This window comes from Aquarana catesbeiana, linkage group LG04, assembly GCF_042186555.1.
Source record: "Aquarana catesbeiana isolate 2022-GZ linkage group LG04, ASM4218655v1, whole genome shotgun sequence".
Lineage (NCBI taxonomy): Eukaryota > Metazoa > Chordata > Amphibia > Anura > Ranidae > Aquarana > Aquarana catesbeiana.
This window is the reverse complement of record NC_133327.1, coordinates 618,489,642-618,515,411: the sequence shown is the minus strand read 5'-3', so window position 1 is coordinate 618,515,411 and position 25,770 is coordinate 618,489,642. Positions and strand designations below refer to the sequence as shown.

At 43.2% G+C, this 25,770-nt stretch overlaps 1 protein-coding gene across 1 annotated transcript; it reads right to left on the bottom strand.

Moving 5' to 3' along the window:
• Positions 1-620: 620 nt before the first annotated feature.
• Positions 621-18,414, bottom strand: CIAO2B (cytosolic iron-sulfur assembly component 2B). The gene is made up of 5 exons (XM_073628293.1): positions 18,185-18,414; positions 12,441-12,520; positions 10,997-11,122; positions 3,116-3,161; positions 621-877 (listed from the first exon to the last, which is right to left on the bottom strand). Exons 1-5 carry the CDS (start codon positions 18,309-18,311, stop codon positions 780-782), a joined length of 477 nt encoding a protein of 158 aa, XP_073484394.1. The 5' UTR covers positions 18,312-18,414; the 3' UTR covers positions 621-779.
• Between the last annotated feature and the right edge of the window lie 7,356 nt (positions 18,415-25,770).

The following is a 25,770-nucleotide window of genomic DNA, read 5'->3' as shown; positions in this document are numbered from 1 at the left end:
CGTCAAAATGGGCAAGCTCATCTAAAAAAGAAGCCTAACCGTGTTTGAGATGCTTTGCAGCCCCCAGACTTCTGTATTAAGTTCTTGTAGTTCTACTTAAAAGGAGTTGTAAAGTCCCAGTTTTTCACCTTACTGCATTCTATGCAGTAAGGTGAAAAACCTGTGCTGCAGCTGCCCCCCTGAGCCCCCCCTTTTTCTTACCCGAACCCGATGTTTACAGCGACGAGCACAAGCCCAGTAGCTCCAGCCAGTGTCTCGGGCCCTCTTTGAATAGATTGATAGCAGCAGGAGCCATTGACTCCCGCTGCTGTGAATCAAATCCAGTGACACAGGAGCCGGAAGGCAGGGCTGAGTCCTGCTGTCTGTGACAATGGACGCAGCAGCAGGACTCGGAGTGCGCCCGCATGGGTGTCCCTCCCCCATGGAAAGTGGCTCTCCGTATGGGCACTTGAAAAAGGAGGAGGAGGAGGGGAAGAGGCAAGAGCCACTCGAGGCCACTCTGAAAAACTCTTGCACAGAGCAGGTAAGTATGAGGGTAAGTACACCTTTACAATCACTGTAAAATTCTGTGAAACCGGTTTGTGAAGAAGAGTTGTTAAGTTCAGACAAAATGGCATAAATAACATAAAAAAAGCACTTTTTATTATACACACATACCTATAAATTTATCGTTGCTTATAAAACAGACAATAGCAGCACTAAGAGCTATAATACAGGCAGATTAGCAGCAGGGTGTGGTGAACATCGGATGCTCGCTTGGTATTCAGGCATTGTTGGAGTCAGGATCTTGCGGACAGGCATTGGTTCACAACTTCCAACAAGTGCGAATTCTCTAGAGCAGCCGCCACGCGTTCTTTGTCCGCCAGCTGTTTATTGACTAAAAGAAGAAAAGTCACAATAAGTGCACACATAATGAAAAGTGTTTATTTGACACAAAGTAACAGCACATTATCCCTTAATCTGTTGCTTTTTATTATTTTTTTTTTAAACAGACAAGTACATGTAATCAGAAAACCTGTGCTTTGCCAAAAGGAGCAACAGGTAAAGCCGAAGCTCATTTGGCTGTAATTCTCCCGTGGATCACAAAAGTGCAGTTCATTCTGCACTCCTGTGACCAAGTTTCAGCAGACAGCGGGCTGAAAGTTACCATCTTACGGAACTCTGAGCGATCAGCGGTCTTTGATCACTCGGTTCCCAGTCTTAGAGCCGGCGGGGCACAGATGCAGCATCCACCTAGGCAAGTATGATTTTGAAAAGAGGAAAAAAAAAAAAACGAACTTCTTTTAAAACGGAAGTTTAGTTAACAATAAAATGTGTGTATACAGCACCAGGAATATAAAACTTACCAGTCATGAATGGAGGAGAGGAATTGGAGGGCAAGCAGCATGATCTTGCACTGTCAGAGCTGAGGCAGTTAACCCTCGCAGTGCTGAAGTCCACCACTGAGGAGGAGCCAGCATCACAAGGGATGATTTTTTTCTTACAGTAACCAGCAGTATGTAGAGTACACTTCATTAGAGGTAAGTGCTTTATGCCCAAAAAAACATTTTTAACAAAACTTCAGTTTTAAAGCAGATGTAAACTCTCACTGAATATTTCGTTTGATAAAGTACTGTGTATCATAAGTAATTGCTTTTTATTGTAATAATACATTTTTTTTTATTGTTTTTCCCCATCCTTTATTGAATCTTAGTGTTGTTTATCTTATTGCACTTTCTCTGCAGTCATTTCCTGTCTAAATGCGTTCCAGCAATGGCTGCATGGAAATATTCTAGGCTAATTTCCGAATGGAGACAAGACGACCATGCCTGCGTAATCTGTGGTGTCCTGGCTGCCTATAGTCTTCAATGGAGACTTGACTGAGACAGGTATTGAGCGTTATGGCAGATCACCAGGAATTAGGTTAATGAGAGCTGCAGATTCATGGAGGATGAAAATGTGTGTACATCTACTGTAAATATGGGTGGCATCCTTTCCTCCCTTTGCTTCCATGATGCAGTGCTGGGTGCCTCAGTGGCTTATCCCCAGCTTGGTTACATAATGGGCATGAAGGGAACCTTCTGCCCCGTGTAATCTCCAACCAAAGCCACTCTGAACTTACACAAGGCTTTTTCTCTTTGCTTCTGTAGGCAGTGTGGTAGGTGAGCAAAGGGAAAGTGGGCACAAGCAGCTAGAGTAACGGTCTCAAAACTGCGGCCCTTTTTGCTTTTATCTGGCCTTTGAAGCCAAAATTCCCCCCCACCGACACAAATGAAGGGGCACAATTCCTCTAACTAATACCAATGATGGGGCACAATTTCTGCCAGTGACACCGACAATGGGGCACTATGACACCAAATGATGTGGCACTATTCCTCCCAATGAGACCAACAAATGGGGCCCAATAAAGGGACACTATTCCTTCCAACGAGACCAACAATGGGGCCCCAATAAAAAGGGAACAGTTTCTCCAAAGGGCACAAACAACAGGGCCCAATGACACCAATGATGGGCACAATTCCTCCCAATGACACCAACAATGTGGCTTAATGACACCAATGATGGGCCACAATTTATTCCAAATGACACAAAGAACAGGGTCCAATGACACCAATGATGGGCCACAATTCTTCCCAGCAACACCAACAATGGGGTACAACTCCTCCCACTGACATCAATGATGAGGCACAATTACTCCGACTGAAACAAACAATGGGACATTATTTTTTACCCACTGATGTCGGGACCTTTTCTACCCCCAATGGCCACAGTCCGGCCCCCCTAAAGTCTGAAGGACAGTAAACTGGCCCTTAGTTTAGAATGTTTGGAGATCCTTGAGCTACAGGATGGGATTCGCTTAATTAGCAGGTATTTCCTCACTTCCTGCTTTGGCTATTGGATAAGAAGTGAAGGCAAATCTCCCCAATGGGACACAGATGGCAGAAAATAAATATAACTGACAGGGGTTATAACCCTCCCTTCACTCTATGCAAAATGAAAAGAAAAAAAAAAAACATAAGGTTTTGCTCATAGTTTTGCTTTAACTATTTTATTTGAATACACTCAGATCAGGCCTCTCGGGTGTCGTAACATTTGACTAAAGTTTTCTTCTAGCAGAATCCTCTCCAGCACTCACCTGCGTGTTCAGAAGCGTGTGTTCCAGGGGTAATATGGACATCTACCTGCAAAACATAAAACAAAAATAAGACCTTACATTTTGGGAGAGGGTACCTCTAGTTTAATGACAAAGGTACAAACATACTGTAGCTGTAGTAATTCACAAACTAATTGCTTTTAGTAATTGGATAGCTGAGCTGGTCACAGATATTCATTTATCCAGCTTCTGCAAGGCTTCCAAATATAGTCTAGATTCTTATTGCAAAGGCCAATTGGACCATCTTTAGTAGCAAAAAAGGGGTGGGAAATTACTACTATGTCAAATAATAATATATAATATAATAAATTATGGCTCTTTGATGTATTGCAAAGGAACATTCTTTTTATTATACAGGATTTATATAGCGCCAACAGTTTGCGCAGCTCTTTACAGTATAAAAGGTAGACATTACAGCAATAATACAATTCAATACAAGAGGGTTAGAAGGGCCCTTACATAATACATCTGGTTTGAATACAGATATTGAAATTAACACTTTTATTGACAATTCCTAATATACCTCTAGAATACTGGCAGGTTGATTCAGCTTGTCAGTATATATTTTTATTAATTTTTATTTTTATAACTGCCTATCATTGTGTGTCTTTATATGAGCATTACTGATATGAAGTTAATTTTCCTTTTGCCCTTTGTTCTTCCCTAATTTATTTTATTTTATTTATACATACCTGGAGTAACCATCAAGTCTGTATTAGATTGTTGGTATTGTTGTATATATCATTATGAGGTCTATGTCTATTCATGATATGCATGTATCGATATACAATAGAAGCGCTATCATGTGACCTGTGTGAACATCAGATTGAGGTCTGGTTTTCACTTGCGGTCCATATGAGCTCTAGATCGAGGTCTGGTCTTTGTTTTGTGTTTCATGTACTCCCTGAGCCCTAATATGGCGCCGAGTTGAAAACAAGGCTTGGTCCCGCTGTGTATGCCTGAGCTTCAATATGGCGCCCGAGTGAGAACGAGACTTGGTCTCGGATGTTTGTTATTTAAGTGATGTGTCAGCACGTCGCCCGTGCCCCAGGAAGCCGCAAGGTATTGCGAAAAACATGCAGGGCGGTGCGTTGTGCTGATGCAATTACGCCACATGTGACCCCGGCACACGGGCGTTCTGTTTTGTATTTTTTAACTAGCCGGCTTTTATGTAACCTATTTGTGTATGCCTTTGCGAGCTCCTGCTCGTTTTATTTAGCATTAAAGTTTCCAATTTTTTAACTTACTACACGATCGGAGTACTTCTCTTTGCACACTCATGGCCTTAAGTCCGAGTGTGTTTTCTTACAGATTCTGAACTTCCATCCCAGGAGTGTATTATTGCAATTGGCGAACTCCCCACTCACCAACCACCCGAGGCAATCAAACGATCGGAGACATTGGAAGATCTACGTGTCCCCTGCAGAGGGCTTAATCTGCCTGTTTGTATGACCCTGCTCCTTAGGGGGTCCACCAGCTTCGGTAAGGGTTCTCACACACAGAGTCTTACCTCCTAGTTTTGACCCTTTTCTGCCAGTTGTGGCATTATAGGGCGAAGGTGGTCACCCGGGTTTCTACTTGTTGTGGTCCTCATTACCCACATCAACTCACTACTTCATATACTTATTAACTGTATATACATATTTAAGGACACTACATTTTTTGCACCTTCGGTGTATATGGACATTAATTTATCAATTTTTCACAATTTTATTTTTATACCACTATTTATGTATTTGGATATTTATTTAATTTATTAACTTAATTTATTTATTTATTGCACTTGTTTGTATCATTTGATTTGGTTTGTTTCACCTTCACTTGGTCTCCTACATGAAATTTTTAATCTAGCGCAACTTTATTTATAATTCCCTTACATAATATAAAATTTCTCTTTAATAGTTAGCCTCGTAGATGGATCAGCGTTAGGCTGTAAATCAGTGGTTCTCAACCTGGGGGTCGAACGACGATTTGCCAGCGGTCACCAAATCCTGGGCTGTTCTTGAAGCCCACGCAGCTCTCCCAGCCTTTTCGTGGCCACCCACCAGGGCTGTCCCTGGAGCCTGTGGCCCCCCAGCTGGGCTGTTTCTGGAGCCACAGCTGCCCATTCAGCCTCTTCGCAGCTGCCCATTCAGTTCACAGCATGGCATGTGGCAGAGACTAGAGGTCAGCTGACTGGGGAGGAAAGTGACATCAGAGGTGCTGGACGAGACCCTATCTCCTGATTTTGGCATAGGTGTCACTGCTGCGAGACACCACGGAGCTGGAGACACAGTGAGTAACACTGCCTGTGATTATAGTTGCCATTAAAAGTCCCCATTACAGTCCTCAGATCAGCATATGGCCTTGATCAAGAGCACCTAAGTTAACTGATTAGAACTCCCACCAGCACAGCCACTCATCCCATTCCCCTCTCCCAACAAGGAGTAAGAGAAGGAATAAAAAGGAGAGAATACATGGAAGGGAGAGTAACAAAGAAGAAAGGGAGAGAAAGAATAAGAGAAAGAACAAGAAATATGGCTAGAGAGGGATGGGGAGAAAAAAAAACAAGAAATTAGGATAGAGAGAGATAAAAGGGAAGGAAAGGAGAACAAAGAGAAAGAAAGGAGAACAAAGAGAAAGAAAGGAGAACAAAGAGAAAGAAAGGAGAACAAAGAGAAAGAAAGGAGAACAAAGAGAAAGAAAGGAGAACAAAGAGAAAGAAAGGAGAACAAAGAGAAAGAAAGGAGAACAAAGAGAAAGAAAGGAGAACAAAGAGAAAGAAAGGAGAACAAAGAGAAAGAGTGGTTCATCCTAAAATGTGGAGTGGAAGGGACTCAGGGAGTGCTGAATGTTCATGAGTTAGGGGCGTAAATTACTTGCCTCAGGTGCTGATAACCCTCGCTATGAAAATAATTTTACTGTTAGGGGTCCCCACAACTTGGGAAATTTTATCAAGGGGTCATGGCACTAGGAAGGTTGAGAACCACTGCTGTAAATTCAGGGTTTGGCAGTGTTTGACATGGCGGGGGCCATGGGGCTCTCGGACAGGACTGATCTGATGCTGAATTTCCCTCTCTGAAACCAATCTGCTCTAATGATCATCATCTTCCAAATTAAGCACAATTCTGTTTTACACATGTATAGTATAATTTACTAGCATGTCAGAATGCTAGAATTGAATCTGCATTAGATACACATCATGGTTTGATTAGTTTAAACCCCTTCAATACAACAATAAAATAAATAAAAAGACCCAAGGTTGACAAGTTGATAGCGTGCTGGTCATACCCTGTATGGGTGAGCTGCTCATGAATACAAGAGAAAATTATATGACCGGCACCAAAGCGGCTAGCCACCGTCCATGGCAGGCCAGAAGTGAGAAGGGCCAGGATTCCAGCTATTAACTATTTTCCCTAAAGTCTAACACCAGACAAAGCATTTTGATGTATGCCTAAAGTGTTTCTAAAGGCTCAAGGTTTTTTTACCTTTATGCATGAAGGTTAAACCTGTGTGCAGCTCCCCCAGCCCCCCTAATACTTACCTGAGCCCCATCTCGATCCAGCAATGTGCACAAGAGCCTCGGCTCTCCAGGGACTCTCCCTCAAATTACAGCCAGTGAGCCAATATGAGAGAGGGGGCGGGGCTGAGCCGCGGCTGTGTGGGTGAATGGACACGCAGAGCCGTGGCTCAGGTACGAGCCTGCTTAGGTGCCCCCATTGCAAGCTGCCTGCTATGGGGGCACTCGACAGGAGAGAGGGACCAAGAGCACAAGTGAGAGACCAGAGAAGAGGATCCAAGCTGCTCTGTGCAAAACCACTGCACAGAGCAGGTGAGTTTAACAGGTTTAGACAAGAAAGCCTTTAATAGCACTTTAATCTCCAATCCATTTATTTTTCTAGCTTTTTATTTCCGCGACCCCTTTGGGGAGATTTTACCCCACTTCCTCTCCCGGTGACACCAGGACAAGAAATGGGAGGTGCTGTCATCACTGGGACAGGATGGCTAGACAGTATAAACATTCTTAGAAACTCCGAACCTTCTCTGCTATAAAAAAGTTTTTTTTTTTTTTTTCTGTGATTTCCCATCATCACTATCTGTTTCAACAGAAAACGAGGGTAAGTTTCCCCAATAGGCACACAGGTGGCAATAAATAAAACATGGCAGAGGTTCAGATCCTTCCCCACTTTATCCAAAATGAATATGTTTTAGCTCAAGTTGGGCATTTTCATGCTGAATATAGAGTGGGGAACAGCTGGAGCAGATTGTGGGTTTTTATTGCTGTCTTTGACTTTACTTGGGAAATTTCTCCTCATATCCTGTCAGGACAGGAAGTCAGATATTAAATCTCTGGGACACAGACAAACAAAAACACTTTTAGTAGAGTGAGAAAAAGGCTAGAACTTCCTCTCCCCTTCCTTCATTGCTTTATATGATGCAAGTGCACTTTAGGATATCCAAATAAAAAAAACAAAAAAAAAAAAAAACACAATCTCCACACGTGGATGAGAAGAAGGGGCAGAGAAGTTAAAAGAGGAAGGAGAAATATACCAAACTGTGGGTCTGGGGTCTGTTGTTCCAGCCAGTGTGCTGTGAATATTCTCCCCGAGGGAGTAGATGGCACTCTCTGGTGCATGTGGCAAAAAAGGAGGAGCACAAGTTGAAGCACCACGCATGAGCTTTTGAATGTACAAGGCTGTTGAAGCACTTTAAATGAGCACTTGTCACTTTATTTGCAAATCAACTAATATGGACGGCTAAACTTGATATCCAGTGGGTAAAATAAGTACTGAACACCATTTTTCTAGATTTCTTAAGGTACTATTGACATGACATTTTCACCACGTCAGTAACAATCCTTGGAAAAGTTATGTGTAATAAAATGGAATGACACAGGGAAAAAGTATTGAACACGCTAACTGAAATGTAATAGTTTGTACAAAATTTTTTGTAGACATTTGCATGGGTTGTTACTGACATGTGGTGAATATTTCACGTCAATAGCACCTTTAGAAATATATTTACCTAGAAAAATTGTGACGTGTTCGATACTTATTTTACCAGCTGTATATTCTAGCACCATTGTACAAGTTTATGGACTTAAAGACGCCTCCTGTATGGAGAAACTAGTCGCCTGCATTGCTCAGGTGTGATTTTGGCCCATTCTTCCACATAGTCTTCAAATCTTGAAGGTTCAGTGGGCCTCTTCTATGAACTCTGATCTTTAGTTCTTTCCATAGATTTTCTATTGGATTCAAGTCAGGTGATTGAGTGGGCCATTCTAGCAGCTTTATTTTCTTTGAAACCAATTGAGCGTTTCCTAGGCTTTGTGTTTGGGATCATTGTCTTGGTGAAATCTCCAACCTCCTGGTAGATGGCAGCAGATTTTTATCAAGAATGTCTTGGTACATTTTTCCATTCAGCCTTCAATGAGATGAAGTTTGCCAGCACCGTATGCTGAAAAACAGCCCTACACCATGATATTTCCACCTCCAAACTTAACTGTTGGTATGGGGGTGTTTTTGGGGTGATGTGCGGTGCCATTTGACCTCCAAACATGGTGTGTATTATGGCATCCAAAGAGTTAAATTTTTGTCTCATCTGACCAGACTATATTCTTCCAGTATTTCACAGGCTTGTCTAAATGTTTTCCGTCCGGCCTCCCTAAAGTCTGAAGGAGAGTAAACTGGCCCTTTGCTTAAAAAGTTTGGAGACCCCTGCTATAAACTATACTTCAGTGACTGTGCAGTAAGGCAACATTAAATTGTAGAGAGTTCTCAAAGTGTAAGTTTACATTTACAGAAAATCCGTAAGGTTACCTAACAGTGGACCCCCTCTATGCCCTCCGGGTCCCGCTGTACTGTAGTCCCACGATCCTGCTCTGTCAGGGACTGGAACACCACTTCACCGGTCTGTGGATTTGAGGTCCTCCTGGCTTTCTCTCCTCATAGCACTAAATAGGACGAGCAAGACAGATTCTGATTGGTCAGCACCATCCATGTGATGGTCCTAACCCATTAGAATGCCTCTTGTCCGTACACGCTAAGGAGGTATGGAAAGGGGATTAAGCCACCGGGATTTCAAATCCCTGGACTGGTGAAGCGGCCTTCCAGTCCCTGACAGAGCAGGATAGTGGGACTACAGTACAGCAGGACTGGGGAGTGTGGGAGGATGGGGAGGGAGTTCCGTGTAAGGTCTTACAATTTTAAGTGTATGTATAGCTAACATATTTTTCCTAGTTTTGGATAGTGAGGAAGGATTAAAACCCTCTGAGTTTTGAAATGCTGTCTGTATTCCCACTGGAAAGATTCACCCTCTACATTTGCCCAGTAACCATCAGCATGAGAAAAAGTGATGAGAAATGCAAGATTTTAGGAGTTGTCACCAGAGTAGAAATTGAGGGTAAATTTTTCAGTAGAGACACCTGTTTTGGTGACAACTATCTAAGGTGCATATCCTATCGCTTTGGAGAGATTTCCACTCACTTCCTATTGCATGTCCAGGACAGGAAACCTCCCTAATGGGACACACAGTAAAAATAAACTGACTAGGTTTAAACCCTTCATAGTCTATCCAAAAAAAGAAATGGATATACATACACTAACTGTCCACTAATAAGAGAGCTACATAAAAATCATCATCTAGAATTATGGAGTGTAGGAACTCAAATAGAGGTCGACCGATATGGGTTTTTCTCTGGCCGATATTTAGAAATCGCGGTGGCCGATGTGTGATGCCGATTTTTTGGGGCAGATATATTAGGCCGATTTTTTCTTTTTTTTTTTCCCCCTTCATCTCATAAAATCTAACAGTTAGACCCCTTTCACACTGGGGCGTTTTTCAGGCGCTTTTAGGCTAAAAATAGTGCCTGTAAAACGGATCCCCTGCAGTCTCAGTGTGAAAGCCTGAGTGCTTTCACACTGAGGCGATGCGCTGGCAGGATGTTAAAAAAAAAAGTCCTGCAAGCAGCATCTTTGGAGCAGTGTATACCGCTGCTCCACCACTCCTGCCCATTGAAATGAATGCGCCTGCAAAGCGTTTCGGCAGCAGCGCTTCAGGGGCGCATTTAACCCCTTCCTCGGCTGCTAGCTGGGTTATAAGCGCCCGCTAGCAGCCGAATAGCGCCGCTAAAATGACGGTAAAGCGCCGCTAAAACTAGCAGCGTTTTACCATCAACGCCTGCCTGCTCCAGTGTGGAAGCAACCTTAAGTGATACAGAAAATTTTTTACATTTAAACATTTATTAAACAAAACAAACCTCCAATCAGTTCACTTGTATGTAGAATTTAGATTAAAAAAAAAAAACTATCTTAAATATTAAATACACAAAAACAGGTAATCAAAACTTTTGGACGAAAAAAAATGGGCTAACTTTACTGCTTAGTTTCAAAATTGCGTTTGAAAGGCCGCAGCCCCAATACCGCGTGCCATAAAATATTGCAACAACCGCTATTTTATTCCCTAGGGTCTCTGCTAAAAAAAAAAAAAAAAAAATAATAATAATATAATATTATATATTATAATGTTTGGGGGTTCCAAGTGATTTTCTAGCAGAAAATACAGGATTTTTACTTGTAAGCAACAAATGTCAGAAAAGATTTAGTCTTTAAATGGTTAAACTGAGAGCTTCTACACACAGAGTTTAGTTCATTCATAAGTGTAAACATTGTATCTCTTCAGGTTCTTTTTATCAGATTTGGCAGGCTGCCCAGAGAGGAAAGAAGTTGCTTCACATTTCAGGCAACTTGTATTGACTTCTATTACAGAAGTCATTTGCAAGTCATGCTGATTATCGGCCTTTTTTATCAGCACAATTGGCCAAAGCCGATTAAGTAAAAAACACCAATATATCGGTTGACCTCTAAACTCAAATATTTCACTTACCTTAAACCTCTCGGGCAGAGAGCGCAGAAGCTTAACTTTAATAGACAGTCCTATAAGGGTGGCCATGCTGCAGTGCGGGATTGTAGGGGTGAATTCTACAGACACGGAGCCCTCATCGTCATTTACCTACATCATACAAATAAACATTTGTCTTTGATACCAGCAAGAAATGTGGACAAAAATGCAACAAAAATCATCCATCCAAATGGCACTGGTGATGTAATTAATGCTTCCCAAATGCTATAGTAAACTAAGATAAATGTGAGAATCAGTTTGTTATATTGGGGGATAGCCTATCCCCCGAAGACATCAGTCAGACGAAACATGTTGGGCGTGGCTCGTTTGTGACATCAACACGCATCAGCCTATGCTGGTTGCCGGTCCGATTGAGCATATTGTATGGCGGAGCTATCAGCCTGCTATACATTTTTCTGTAGGGAATCAGTTTTACTGTTACGTTGCACCCATGTAATGTGGAAATCACTTTTTAAATAAAGGAAACTTTTTTTTTTTTTTTTTTTTAACATACTTCACGGTGGGTTTACTTTGCATCCATTAGTGACATCGGCTGTAGTTAGCGTCCATTTGGCATGGTGGTGCCATCCTTGGATATGTTGTGCTGAGCTCATTATGACCATTTATAACATGAGCCATCATAACATGAGCGATCTGGTAAGAGGCACTTTTGAACCATGTCACAAGGTGGTGGAATCCCCTCTATTACAGGGGATAAGATCACATACATTGAAGGAAATTGATTTCTATCCACATTTTATGGAAGGGATTTTACATGGAAAGAGGAGTGTTAAAAAAAAAAAAAAAAAAAAAAATTTTGTTTGCCTCTCTCTTTTGATCACAATTTCATTGGACTTTTTAATTTAGGGCTCTTTTACACGGGCTGCCTGATCAGGTCCAACTGTCAGTTTTTCAGGCAGATCTGTTCGGACCCTCAAGTCTCCCCTATGGAGCGGTTGATTTCAGTGGTGAAATGTCCGCTGACATCCACAAAAACCAGAGGATGGTAGTCCTATCTTCCAGCCATCAGGCATATCGGACCAGATAGGATGAAAAAAAAAAAAAAATATGGGACAGGCGGTCCGTTTTCACCCAATTTCCCCATAGAGGAGAGCGGGACTGGGTCTGCTCTGCACAGTGAGCGGAGATGAATCGGTCATCTGTCTGCTCAGCGGGGATCGGTGGAGCAATCCGCAGCTGAGCAAAAGGAATCCGTTCCACGGAGGCGCCCGTGTGACAGGGGCCTTAGTGTTCATTATCTACTTCTTTTGTGTATGTATTTGATCACTTCACTTGGTTGAAGGGCGATAGAGAATACACATACTATATATATATATATATATATATATATATATATATTTATATATACACACACACACACACACAACTTATATAAACACAGCCATGAATATACAGACATGTACTGTACCTTGACTCGCATCTCCTCCAAAACATTCAGCTCTTCCAGGCTCAGAGGGTGCTCCGGGTCATTGATAGAACGAATGAGATGTAACATGTTAAGGATAATGAGGCGAATATATTATATTGCATCTCTAGCAGTCAGTTCTTTTTCAATAGTGCATTTTGGTAAAGGTTGTGCTATGATGAATGTATATATTCACCAGTGTGGTGATTTTATAGCTTTGCATCTCTTTTTCCTAGTTTAAAATTAAAGTCGACATGGGGGTTGTTATAACGCCAGTTGCCCCATATTACACTGCTCCCAAAAAAGCTGACATCCTTGCACCCTCGCCCCTCTGCAAGCACTGCCATCCCACTGATGAAAAAGCTTATATAACTAATATAAAATGGTGCACCTCTGCATCCCTTGTCTGGACAGAGCTCAAGTAGGAGATTTTGGGATGTCACGTCTCTTAGAAGCAGTTCTACATGACATTCCGCATCCCCTGGCTGCCTAAAGCTCAGGTGTGGAATACAGGGAGGTCAGCTACCCTACAGCGTTACATGGAATTCTGCATTCTCTTGAAGGGCAGTACCCATTTGGCAGATGTCAGGTTCCTCATGTAACACTTCTTGCAGGAAAGCCTGTATTCTCTATGTGAGCATTGTCCTGTCTAGGGATACAGAAATACATGCAACTGTTAAATGAAATTGTGCACCCCCTGCATCCCCAGGCAGCTCACATTGTAGGAGAGCAGGCATCCCCGAACCTCCTATCAGACATTCTGCATCCCTTGCAGCATAGCGCTCATATGGGAGATACAGGAATGCCAGTACCCTCATATAACACAGCTTTCAGTGCCATCCTTATATGGGCTCTGCCCTGCCCAGTGACTCATAATAAATGTATATATAATTGATTGTACACCCCCTGCATCCTTATACTGTACAGATCACTACATTGGGGGTGTGTGGATGCCAGTTCTCCTTCAATCAGTGCTGACACTCTGCATCCTCTGCTGCAGAGCTTCTATGAGGGATAGAGGAAAGCCAGTACTCTTATGTAACACTGCTTGCAGGAAATCTGCCATCCTCACATAAGCTCTGTCCTGCCCAGAGATTCAGAATTACACTCCATTGTACATGAATGTGCAGTTTGGAGATTTGTGAATGTCATTTCTCCAAGAGCGTTACAGACATTCTGACTGCACATTGTACAGAACTCACACAGAGGGATGCCAGTTTTCCGCTATGCAGTCACATGAGAAGTAAGGTTTCCTTTAACCACTCCTACTTACTGAGGCAGGTCGGCTCTATTGCGTGAAGTCACGTACCTGTATGTCATTTTGTGCATTAGCTGCGGGGGGGGGGGGGCTTGCGCACGATGCTGGAGGCGCGGTCAGGAGCTGATTGAACACAGAGGATGTCAATCAGTGGGACCCGATGTCCGCCAGCCACCAGCGATCGTTCCCGGGAGAGGCAGGAACGCCGATCTCTGTCTCTTCAGAGCATCCCCCCCACAGTTAGCAAGCACCTCCTAGGCACACACTTAACCCTTTGATCGCTCCTGATGTTAAACCCTTCCCTGCCAGTGTCATTAGTACAGTGACAGTGCATATTTTTAGCACCGATTACTGTAATGTTACTGGTCCACAAAAAAAGTGTCAGTTAGGTGTCCGATTTGTCTGCTGCAATGTTGCAGTCCCGCTAAAACTCGCTAATCACTGCAATTACTAGAGGAAAAAAAAAAGTTACATAAATCTATCCCCTAGTTTGTAGACACTATAACTTTTGCGCAAACCAATCAAAATACGCTTATTGGAATTTTTTTTACTAAAAATATGTAGCAGAATACATATTGGCCTAAACTGATGAAGAAATTTTATTTTTTTTAATGTGTTTTATAGCAGAAAGTAAAAATGTGTTTTTTTTTTTTAAAACGGTCAGTTTTTTTTTGTTTTTGTTTCTAGCGCACAAAATAACAGCAGAGGTGATCAAATACCACCAAAACAAAGCTCTATTTGTGGGAAAAAAAGGACATCAATTTTATTTGGGTACAGCATCGCACGATCGTGTAATTGGCAGTTAAAATAACGCAGTGCCAGATTACAAAAAATGGCCTGGTCATGAAGTGGGTAAAACTTTCTGGGGCTGAAGTGGTTACCTTCTACACCCTGGAAGCACTAGGGTTGCCAGTTCGAAACCCAACTATGACACTATCTGCATGAAGTTTGCATGTTCTCCCTGTGCGGGTTTCCTCCGGCTGCTCTGGTTTCCTCCAAAAACATGCTGGTAGATTAGTCTATCATGAACGCTGCTGCCAGACTCCTCTACCCTAAAACCGTTCAGTGTCCACTAGGGCTGCAACTAACGATTATTTTCATAATCGATTAGTTGGCCGATTAATCGATTAATCGGTTAATAACCTTTAAAAAAAAAAAAAAAAAAAGTGTGGCATATAGTTTAGTTAATATGTAAAGTTTAAAAAAAAGGCAATTCTTAAATATCTCTATGCAGCAGTAAATATAAATAACTAACTATATGGTTAGGGAGCAAAATATCTAATTCACTCTGAGAATAACAGACAGAAGAGATATACTGTATAAATTGTTAGAGAAGAGATATACTGTACATACTATTAAAGGGTGAATCTGATAAACATTTTCAGACTCAGATCAAATGTCTTCCTTCAAAAAAAAAATTTTATTTTAAGAACGTTCGTTCGATTTTCTAATCGTTAGTGGGGTCAAGTCGACGTTCATTTTCAACCACAGTGACGGGAAAATTTGGAAATAGAAAACTTCTTGGTCAAAGGAATTTTCAGACAGTGGATGTGGTTTTCGTTCAGAAATTACTTTCATTTTAAAAACAGAATGTTAAAAACAAGTGAAAATTTCAAACCACATTCTTTCATTCAGCGAATGTACAAAGATTTTTCGTCTGAATATTCTCATCTGAAAATTGATCCGGGTGGCCAGAATAAGGCTCGGTACACACCTAGGCAGTTTGCTTTTGATCTGTTTCTGCAGTGCTTTTTGCTGTGTGTTTTAATTTTTGCGCATGTGATTTTGCGGCGATTCGCGTTTTTGCTTTTTTTTTTGGCCAATTTGTTGTTGGGCAGATTAAAAAACACAAATTGCTGCAAAATGCATTAAATGCTTTTCTGCAGCTTCTCCATTGAAGTATATTGAACCAAAAGAGCACAGTTTTTGCGTTAAAAAAAAGTCCCTGACCCTTTCCAAATACGCAGCGGCTGAAAAAAGCATAGATGTGAACGTGTCCAATGGGAAACCATGTTAATGAACTGCAGTGCACTTCTGCAAAAAAGCACCAAAAAACACATAGATGTGAACCAGGTCTAAGATGTTTAGTAACATAATGGGGTTAAAAAAACTAAAATTAGCCCTTTATAGTACAAAAAAAAAGCAGATAATCACTACTGTAAGGGGTTCATTTTTTACTGTAGAACTGTGAAAGTACCATCTACAGTAGCGATTTGCTCTTTTTGTACTATAAAGGGATCATTTTAGTTTTTTTTTAACCCCATTATGTTACTGGCCGATTAATCGATTATGAAAATAGTAATCGATTAATTTCATAATCGATTAGTTGTTGATTAATCGATTAGTTGTTTCAGCCCTAGTGTCCACCACCCCTCTCTGCCAATCCCTCTACTGGCTTCCCATTGCCCCATGAACAAAAATTCCAAACATTAACAACATACAAAGCCATTCAAACTCTGCCCCACACTACATCACCAATCTTGTCTCCAAATATCACCCAAAGTGTCCTCTCCGCTCCTCCCATGCTCATCTCCAGGACTTCTCCAGAGCCTCTCCCATCCTCTGGAACTCACTACCCCAATCTGTCTGGTTATCTCCTATTCTGTCCACTTATGGATGATTCCTGAAAATGTATTTCTTCAGGGAGGCCTATCCTGCCTTCAGCTAACAACCAAATTTTCTACTTCTTCCATCAGTTCATCCCTCGCAGCCCCTAACTTTTGTCCCACCATTCCCTCTCTATTAGATTGTAAGCTTGCAGAAGCAGGATCCTCCTAACCCTCTTGTATTTCATTATATTGGTAATGTATTGTCTCCTTTTTATATTGTAAAGCGCCATGCAAACTGTACAAATCCTGTATAACAATAATTGGCTCCTGGCCAGTGGCAGGTGGTGCTCAATTTTCTTGGGCCAGCCTGTGACCCCCCCCCCATCGCTCGATTGCCGCATTGCTCGCCTGTCAGCCCCTGCATTTACTCCATCCAGGTCAAGGCCTGCCTCCCCCCCAGTCCCAGTGGTTGCTTCGTTCCCCGGCCAATCAGGTCTCAAGACCCACTTCCTAATTGGCCAGGAGGAGAAACAGGAAGCCAATATTATTCGCTAATGTCACACAACTGGGTGGTCTCGGGGCGCAGCACCCTTTTCTCTGGATTTAATTATGTGCTTCCAAAAAAAAAAAAAAAAAAAAACCCATTGGAATCCATGCGTCCAGCTCCTTGCATGTAGATTAGGGGCCGGACGCATGGATTAGGGGGGCAGCGCCCCTGCGCCCTGCATGAGTGGCCACCACTATTCCTGTCTAAATTGTCCCTAGTATGTATGAATGAGAGTTAGGGACCTTAGATTGTAAGCTCCTTGAGGGTAGGGACTGATGTGAATATACAATGTATATGTAAAGCGCTGCGTAAATTAACAGCGCTATACAAGTACCTGAAATAAACATATAAATAAATACAACTCCGGCTGTACAGAGCTCACATAGGGGTACACAGGAACGTGACTTTTCCTCTAAGCAGTTACATGATATGTGGAGTCTCCGGCTGTACAGAGCTCACATGGAGGGAGATCAGTTTTATCATACAGTGATCAGCCATAACATTATGGCTACCCACCTAATATTGGGTAGGTCCCCTTTCTGCTGTCAAAACAGCCCTGATCTGATGAGACTTGGACTTCACTAGACCTCTGAAGGTATGTTGTGATATCTGGCACCATCACAGCAGATCCTTCCACTGGTCTTCTTCCCATACTTTATCCTGGCACCATGTCTCACATACCCCCATAGAAAACATGACTCTCCAGACCAGACCACCTTCCTCCATTGCTCTGTCCTCCACTTCTGATGCTCACATGATCATTGTAGACAATTTTGGCTGTGGACACGGGTCAGCATGGCACCCTGACCGGACGTGGCACCACACACAACAAACGTCCTCCGGTGTCTCCTGACACCTTTCTATCACAACCAGCATGCACTTTGTCAGCAATCCGAGCTCCAGTAGTTCTTCTATTGGATTTGATTACATGGAGCAACCTTCTCCACATTTAGGAGTCTTGGCTGCCCAGGACCCGGCTGGTAGTTTTCCTTCCTTGGGTGACTTTTGGTGGGTCCTTTACACTGCAGACTGAGAACATCCCACAGGAGCCGCAGTTCTGCTCTGACCCAGTCTTCTAGTCATTACAACTTGGCTCTTCTCAAAGCCACTCAAATCTTAACGCTTTCTGCTTCCAACCTATCAACTTCAGGGACAACATGTTCACTTCCTGCCTCTTAGATCCCACCCACTTTCAGGTGCCAGTGTAACCAGATAGTCAGTGATAAAACTTTTACCTGTCACTGGTCATAATGTTATGGCTGATCAGTGCAGAGCACAATACCAGGCAGGCACCCCTCCCCCTTATGTGAGCTCGGTCCATGCTAGTAGAATATAAAACCGTGCACCCCCAGCAGTGCGGGGATGGCGCCCTCCAGCGGTCATCTCAGGATATCAAATATCTCCCGATCGTCGATCTTATCGTGCAGCTCCTCATCCTCGTCCTGTGCGGTCACCTGGCGCTCCCCGCTCCGCTGATAGATGAGCGGATTGGCATTCTCTAACTGGCTGCCACCCACCATCTCCGGCTACACACACTACCCGCACTTCCCGGAAACCATACCGAGACACTTCGCGTTCACGTGACCAGCGCAGCGCTTCTCCTCATTGGCCGCCTTTAGGGCTCGTCTGTCTGTTCATTGGCCGTCCAAGCTCTAGGCTACGCCCGCAGAAGCAGCGTGGGCGGAACTGCATGGACTCAGGCGGGGCTTGCTTTTCCTGAGCCTATTGGAATCTGAAAAAACAAGCTCCGCCTTTCTATCCTTATAAAGGAGTTAGTGCTTGGCGGCCATGTTTGTCTCTGGAAAACGGAAACTTTGTTGTCTTTTTTTCTGACAGCAGGCACTTTTTTTTTAAGTTTTGCTGGCTGCTGCCTATGTTTTCTATGAAAATAAAGAGGATCTTGATAGTAACAGTCACGCATTGTCTATACAGATTGCAGGTCTCTCATACACACCTCAAGGGGTGGATGAAATAAGGCAACACAGAAAATGTTTTGTAAACAGTAAGGCTGGGTTCACACTGCTGTAAGGGGCGGCTCACAGAAGAGGTCCGGTGCATCCTGGTCCCCAGGACTCCTGTGCAAAGCCCATAGTTGCCAACATTGTAAAAAAATTTATAGGGACAAGTTTTTGGCTGTAGGCGGAGTCTTATTATAATTAGGGGGCGGGGCATGCGTTCGTGGGAAAAAATGAAAAAGAAAAATGCAGCGCACCATGCTGAAAAATAGGTGTGGTTTAAGCGAAATAATGGGCGTGGCTTATGTGGGCGTGGTTCAAATGGGGGTGTGGTTAGAGTCTGAGATGAATGAGAGATGGAGAAAGAAAGGGGAAAAGAGGGAGGGAGGGAGAGAGGAAGAAGGAAAGAAGGAGGGAAGGAGAGAGAAGGAAGGAAAGAGGGATAAAGGGACAGCAGGCCCAGATCCTACATCACAATAGAAATGCGTATTCCAGAGTTTAACAAATCAGCAGATAAAGATACTCCAAACACCTGGTATTAGCGCTTCAATTATCCCAGCACCATGGTTGTTGTGGTGTCAGGATGATTGAAGCGCATTATTACTATTATTACATTGTAATATAGAATGAAATCATTCAACTCACCATAATGCTGAATCAGTGGGACCCCTGAGCGTGTCACCTGCCACGCCGCCTGCCACCAGGTGCTCCCAGCAGAGTCCATCCTTAGATCAGGTGCCTCCAGAAGCAGAGGCCCTCCTTACAGATCTGTGTCCCTGGCAGCAGAGCCCCTCCTTACATCTGGTTTCCCCAGCAGAGGAGCCCTCCTTTACATCTGGTGTCCCCAGCCACAGAGCCTTCCTTTACATCTGGTGTCCCCAGCCACGGAGCCCTCCTTTACATCTGGTGTTCCCGGCAGCTGAGCCCTCCTTTACATTTGGTGTCCCCAGCTGCGGAGCCTTCCTTTACATCTGGTGTCCCCGGCAATGGAGCCCTCCTTTACATCTGGTGTCCCCCAGTAGCGGAGCCCTCCTTACAGATCTGTGTCCCCCAGCAACAGAGCCCTCCTTACTTCAGTGTCCCCAGCAGCTGGCAGCAGCGGAGCCCTCCTTACAGAGCGATCTGTGTCACCAAGCAATGGAGCCCTCCTTACTTCAGCATACCTCCCAACATTTTGAGATGGGAATGAGGGACACCTCCTAACAAACGTATGTAGGCATAGGACACGCCCCTGTCACACACCCCTAAAAGGAGAATTAACCAAAAAGAAGGTTAATTAAATCCACAAGGGCTTTATTTTTACCACTACTATTACTTTATATTGGCTTTTAAACAAATGCAGCAATTCAGACATTGGGTAAAAAGTTTAGCACTGGGAAATACTTTTTGAAAGATAAAAGTGCATTTTATATACAACTATATAGATCAGACCAAAATGAGGGACAAATGTGGAGGAAAGAGGGACAGAGGGACATTACTCGAAATCAGGGACAGTCCCTTGAAATCAGGGACAGTTGGGAGCTATGCTTCAGTGTCCCTGACAGCAGCAGTGGAGCCCTCCTTACAGAGCGATCTGTGTACCCCAGCAGCTCGGCAGCTACAGTTCCTGGCAGTTCCTGGCTTTCTCGTGTGTGTGTTCAGTGGAAAGGGGATAAGCTGATTGGCTGCCCCTCCCCTCTCCACTGTACACATGGGGAAATAATCCTCGTGACGGCAGCGGCGACCATCTTTTTGTAGCCTGCCGGCCACTTTTTCCTAAAACATTCCTGATTTTCTCGGGACAAAGGCAAAATCCCGGGAAATTAATCAGGACGAGCTCCGATCGGGACAGGGGTCCCAAAATCTGGATTGACCTGGGAAATTAATCGGGACTGTTGGCAAGTATGAAAGCTGCTCTGGAGATGTGTGAACAGGCTCCATAGAGACCCAGTCACAATCTAATAACATGCGAATTGGATGCGCAAAAACCCACATCCAATATGCAGTAGTGTGAACCCAGCTTAAGGCTCCGCTTCTACTTGTGCAACTTGTTCTGCAACCCCATCCATAATTAGCCATACCCATCCATACTCAGCCATACCCAGCAATACTCAGCCATACCCAGCCATACTCAGCCGTACCCAGCCGTACTCAGCCATACCCAGCCATACTCAGCCATACCCAGCCGTATTCAGTCATACCCAGCCATACTCAGTCATACCCAGCCGTACCCAGCTGTATTCAGCCATACCCAGCCGTACTCAGTCATACCCAGCCGTACTCAGCCGTTCCCAGCCATACTCAGTCGTTCCCAGCCATACTCAGTCGTTCCCAGCCATACTCAGTCGTTCCCAGCCATACTCAGCCATACCCAGCCGTACTCAGTCATACCCAGCCGTACTCAGCCATACCCAGCCATACTCAGTCGTTCCCAGCCATACTCAGCCATACCCAGCCATACTCAGTCGTTCCCAGCCATACTCAGCCATACCCAGCCGTACTCAGTCATACCCAGCCGTACTCAGCCATACCCAGCCATACTCAGTCGTTCCCAGCCATACTCAGTCGTTCCCAGCCATACTCAGCCATACCCAGCCATACTCAGTCGTTCCCAGCCATACTCAGTCGTTCCCAGCCATACTCAGTCGTTCCCAGCCATACTCAGCCATACCCAGCCATACTCAGCCATACCCAGCCATACTCAGTCGTTCCCAGCCATACTCAGTCGTTCCCAGCCATACTCAGCCGTACCCAGCCGTACTCAGCCGTACCCAGTCGTACTCAGCCATATCCAGCCATCCTATCTATACCCAGCCATACTCAGCCGTACACATCTGTACTCAGCTGTACCCGGCCATACTCATTCATGCTCAGCTATCCCCATCCACAGCTCATCCATCCCCATTCATGCTCATCCATGCCACATCAGTTATCATCCATGCTATATCCATGCCACATCCATGCCACTACAGTGCCTCACAAAAGTGTAATAGGTAATCAAATTAAATTTGAAACTTATGTCCCCAGAACACCTGATGGTGCTCCCTGCAGGTTGGGCCTCTGTATGTGGCCACGCTGTGGAAAAGTCTCACACATGTGGTATCGCCGTACTCAGAAGGAGAATCTATTTTGGGGTGTAATTTTTGGTATGTACATGCTATGTGTTAGAAATATTGTGTAAATGGACAACGTTGTGTAAAAAAAATGTGTTTTCATTTTCTTTACACATTTTCCAAAAACTTGTAGAAAAAAATGACATGTTCAAAAGACTCCATATGCCTCATAAGTTATACATTGGGTTGTTTTCTTTCCAAAATGGGGTCATTTTTGGGGTATTTCCATTGTCCTGGTTCTCCAGGGCCTTCAAAAGTGTAAGAGGTAGTCAAGAAATTATATGTGTAATTTATGCTCCTAGAACGTCTGATGGCGCTCCCTGCATTTTGGGACTCTGTATGTGGCCACGCTGTGTAAAAGTCTCACACATGTGGTACTGCCATACTCAGGAGGAGTAGCAGAATGTTTTTTTGGGTGTAATTTGTGCTATGCATATGCTGTGTGTGAGAAATAACTTGCTAATATAACAATTTTGTGAAAAAAAAAAAAAGAAAAAAAAAAATCTTGATTTTGCAAAGAATTGTGGGAAAAAATTACAACTTCAAAAAACTCACCATACCTCTTACTAAATACCTTGGAATGTCTACTTTCCAAAAAGGGGTCATGTGGGGGATATTTGTACTTTCCTGGCTTGTTAGGGTCTCAAGAAATGAGATAGGCCATCTGTACTTCAGATATGATCAATTTTCAGAGATTGGCACCATAGCTTGTGGACTCTATAACTTTCACAAAGACCAAATAATATACACCGATTTGGGTTATTTTTACCAAAGATATGTAGCGGTATAAATTTTGGCCAAAATATATGAAGAAAAATTACTAATTTGCAAAATTTTATAACAGAAACGAAGAAAAATGCATTTTTTTAACAGAATTTTCGGTCTTTTTTCTTTTATAGCACAAAAAATAAAAAACCCAGCGGTGATTAAATACCACCAAAAGAAAGCTCTATTTGTGTGAAAAAAAAGGACAAAAATTTCATATAGGTACAGTGTTGCATGACTGAGTAATTGCCATTCAAAATGTGAGAGCACCGAAAGCTGAAAATTGGTCTGGTTAGGAAGGGGGTTTAAGTACCGAGTGGTCAAGTGGTTAACCCCTTTTTTGGGGTTAAAAACAGGCAAATAGTGCCACTTAAACAGCGGTAAAGCGCTGCTAAAACGAGTGGCGGTTTACCACTAACGGCCGAAGCATTCAGTATGAAAGAAGCCTAAGGTTCAATTCACCAAGATAAAAAAAAAGTTGTTTTGCCCAATATTTATTATCTCATACTTATCTGCTCCTAAAAATATACATCGCATCCAGGTTTTCAACTGGTATTTAACCCCTTTGACCTCTAGAAGGTTTTATCCCCTTCGTGACCAGACCATTTTTTGCTATTCAACCTTGTTCTAATTTAACTGGCAATTGCGCGGTCATGCAACTCTGTACCAGTGTTTTTTTAGTCTTAGGATTAAAATGGCATTTTAGTTTTAGTCCCATTTTAGTCTTCTGCAATTATTTTAGTCATATTTAGTTGACTAAATCTCTAGTACATTTTAGTCGACTAAAATGTCCTACGTTTTAGTCGACTAAAATCTCCAGTACATTTCAGTAATTGCAATTTAGTTTTAGTCATAGTCAGGGCCGTCTTTAATATTGATTGGACCCTGGGCAAACATTTTCTTGGGGCTCCCCCCCAATGCAATTTCACTCTCCACCTGCCCTGATATATATACACAATAAATAGCAGCTAGACTCAAAATCAGTTTACTGAATCAGATCAGATAGCGATTGCAGTTGGTTGCCAGAGGTTACAGCATATCATTATCGCTTACTGACTGGTTGCTAGAGGTTACAGCACACATTACGGCTCACTAATTAGTTGCTAGAGGTTACAACACATTATTTCTGCTTGTTGATTGGGTGCTACAGATTACTGCACTTCATTACTGCTTACTGATTGGTCGCTAGAGGTTACAGGACATTATCTCCTCACTGCCTGCACACCATGTACTGGGGAGGTGAGCGGACCCATTAATAGACAGAAAACTCCTAGGGATCCTAGAACTCCTGGGGTCAGTGGCAGTGCTGGGGGGGGGGGGGGGTGTGATCAATGGCAATGCTCATTTTTTTTACCGACTACCAATATAAAGAGTAGTTTCAATGCTGGCCACCAATAAAATAGGGGTTTCACTGACCACTAATGTAATATAAGCATTCACAGTAACCACCAATGTAAGGAGGGATTTACACTGACCACCAATGTAAGGGGGACATTCACACTGGCCACTAGTGTGAATGAAAGGATTCTACACCAAGCCCCAATGTAATGAGAAGATTTACACTGACCACCAATGTAAGGGGGACATTCACACTGGCCACTAGTGTGAATGAAAGGATTCTACACCAAGCCCCAATGTAATGAGAAGATTTACACTGACCACCAATGTAACTGAGACATTTAGCCTGCGCTCACATTTCTGTGTTGGGAATGCATGCAAAATCGCTTTCCTGACACCACAGAAATGTGCTGCCCCTTAGCAGATACACAGAAGTGCCATTGATTGTTAATGACACCCTCACACATCTGCTGACATGTGCTGTGGCACCATGTAATTTTGAAAAAGCGTTAGGGACTTTCTTCTGCATTTCTAGCGCATAGAGCAGCCCATTGAATTGAATGGGCTGCCCTACACGTTACCTACATCTTTATCCACCCTCTCAGTACACCTAAAACCCCTGCTAACCTCTGCACCCAAACCTCCCCCATTCTCTCCATCCAACCCTCCACCCCTTTAACTCTACCTGCCCCCTCTGCTCATCTTTCCACCCACCTTCCTTACCTCTATTCATCCCCTCCTTGCTCACCTGTGCACCCCAAACTGTAATTCCTTCTCTGCCTACCTCTGCACACCCCAAACTACCCTCCCCCCACTAATTTGCTTACCTTTGCAGAACAGGCTGATGTTAGGCTTAATGACCACAGTTGTAGGCAGGACTTTCAAGCATGCCCCTTTGTCTCCCCAGTGGGCAGCACTCAATATAGGTGATGGTGGATATGACCTCAGGGGGCATGATATACATATAAATGCTGCCTTTATTTACATATCAATGCCGCCGGCCGCGGCTATTTGCATATGAATGGCTGTCATTTATATATAAACACAGAGTCTGCAGGTCAGTCATCTATACACAACAATAGGGCAGAGCTGGGCAGAATTAGTAGCAGCACTTCACACTGAGATATCGGGCCACAGCAGAGGACTAAAACTTTAAGGGATGGGGGAATTTAAACCAGGATAGTTTGCAAGTATGAGGCAGCTGCTTTGCCCTGCCTTAAAGACGGCCCTGGTCATAGTCTTAGGACTAAAATGGCTTTTAGTTTTAGTCGTATTTTAATCATCTCAATTGTTTTAGTTTTAGTCGTATTTTATTCGACTAAAATAGTATTCATTTAGTCGACTAAAATGTTTTAGTAATTTTTGTCGACTAAATTAACACTGCTCTGCACACAAATGAAATGTATATCTCTATTTTCACACAAATAGAGTTTTTTTTCTTTTGGTGGTATATGCTGACCTCTGGGTTTTTTATTATATAAACGAAAGAATACCAAAACATTTGGAAAAAAATCCATCAAACATCCCCTCTGATATTTTCTACTTTCCGTTATGTCATGTCCAGTAAAATCAAATTTCTTTATAAATTTAGGCCAAAATGTATTCTGCTAAATGTCTGGTAAAACCCAAACAGCATTTTTGAGAACACTAGTATGGTTCTGATTGTGATCAAGATACTGCACTAATAATGGCTGGATGGGAGGGACACTAATGCCCCGTAAACACGATCCGAAAATCGGACGACAGATGAAACCACTCCCATTAGACCCACACAGTACAGAGGCACAGAGAAACACAGAGGGATTTCTTCAGAATAACAAAAGGTAGGA

Excerpts from the sequence above, each read along its gene's own strand:
- CIAO2B (XM_073628293.1), bottom strand. The coding sequence starts at position 18,311 with ATGGTGGGTGGCAGCCAGTTAGAGAATGCCAATCCGCTCATCTATCAG. Across the intron at positions 11,123-12,440 it reads TGGAGGAGATGCGAGTCAAG|GTAAATGACGATGAGGGCTC; the intron begins GTACAGTACATG and ends TGTATGATGTAG. Across the intron at positions 878-3,115 it reads ACACGCTTCTGAACACGCAG|TCAATAAACAGCTGGCGGAC; the intron begins GTGAGTGCTGGA and ends TTCTTCTTTTAG.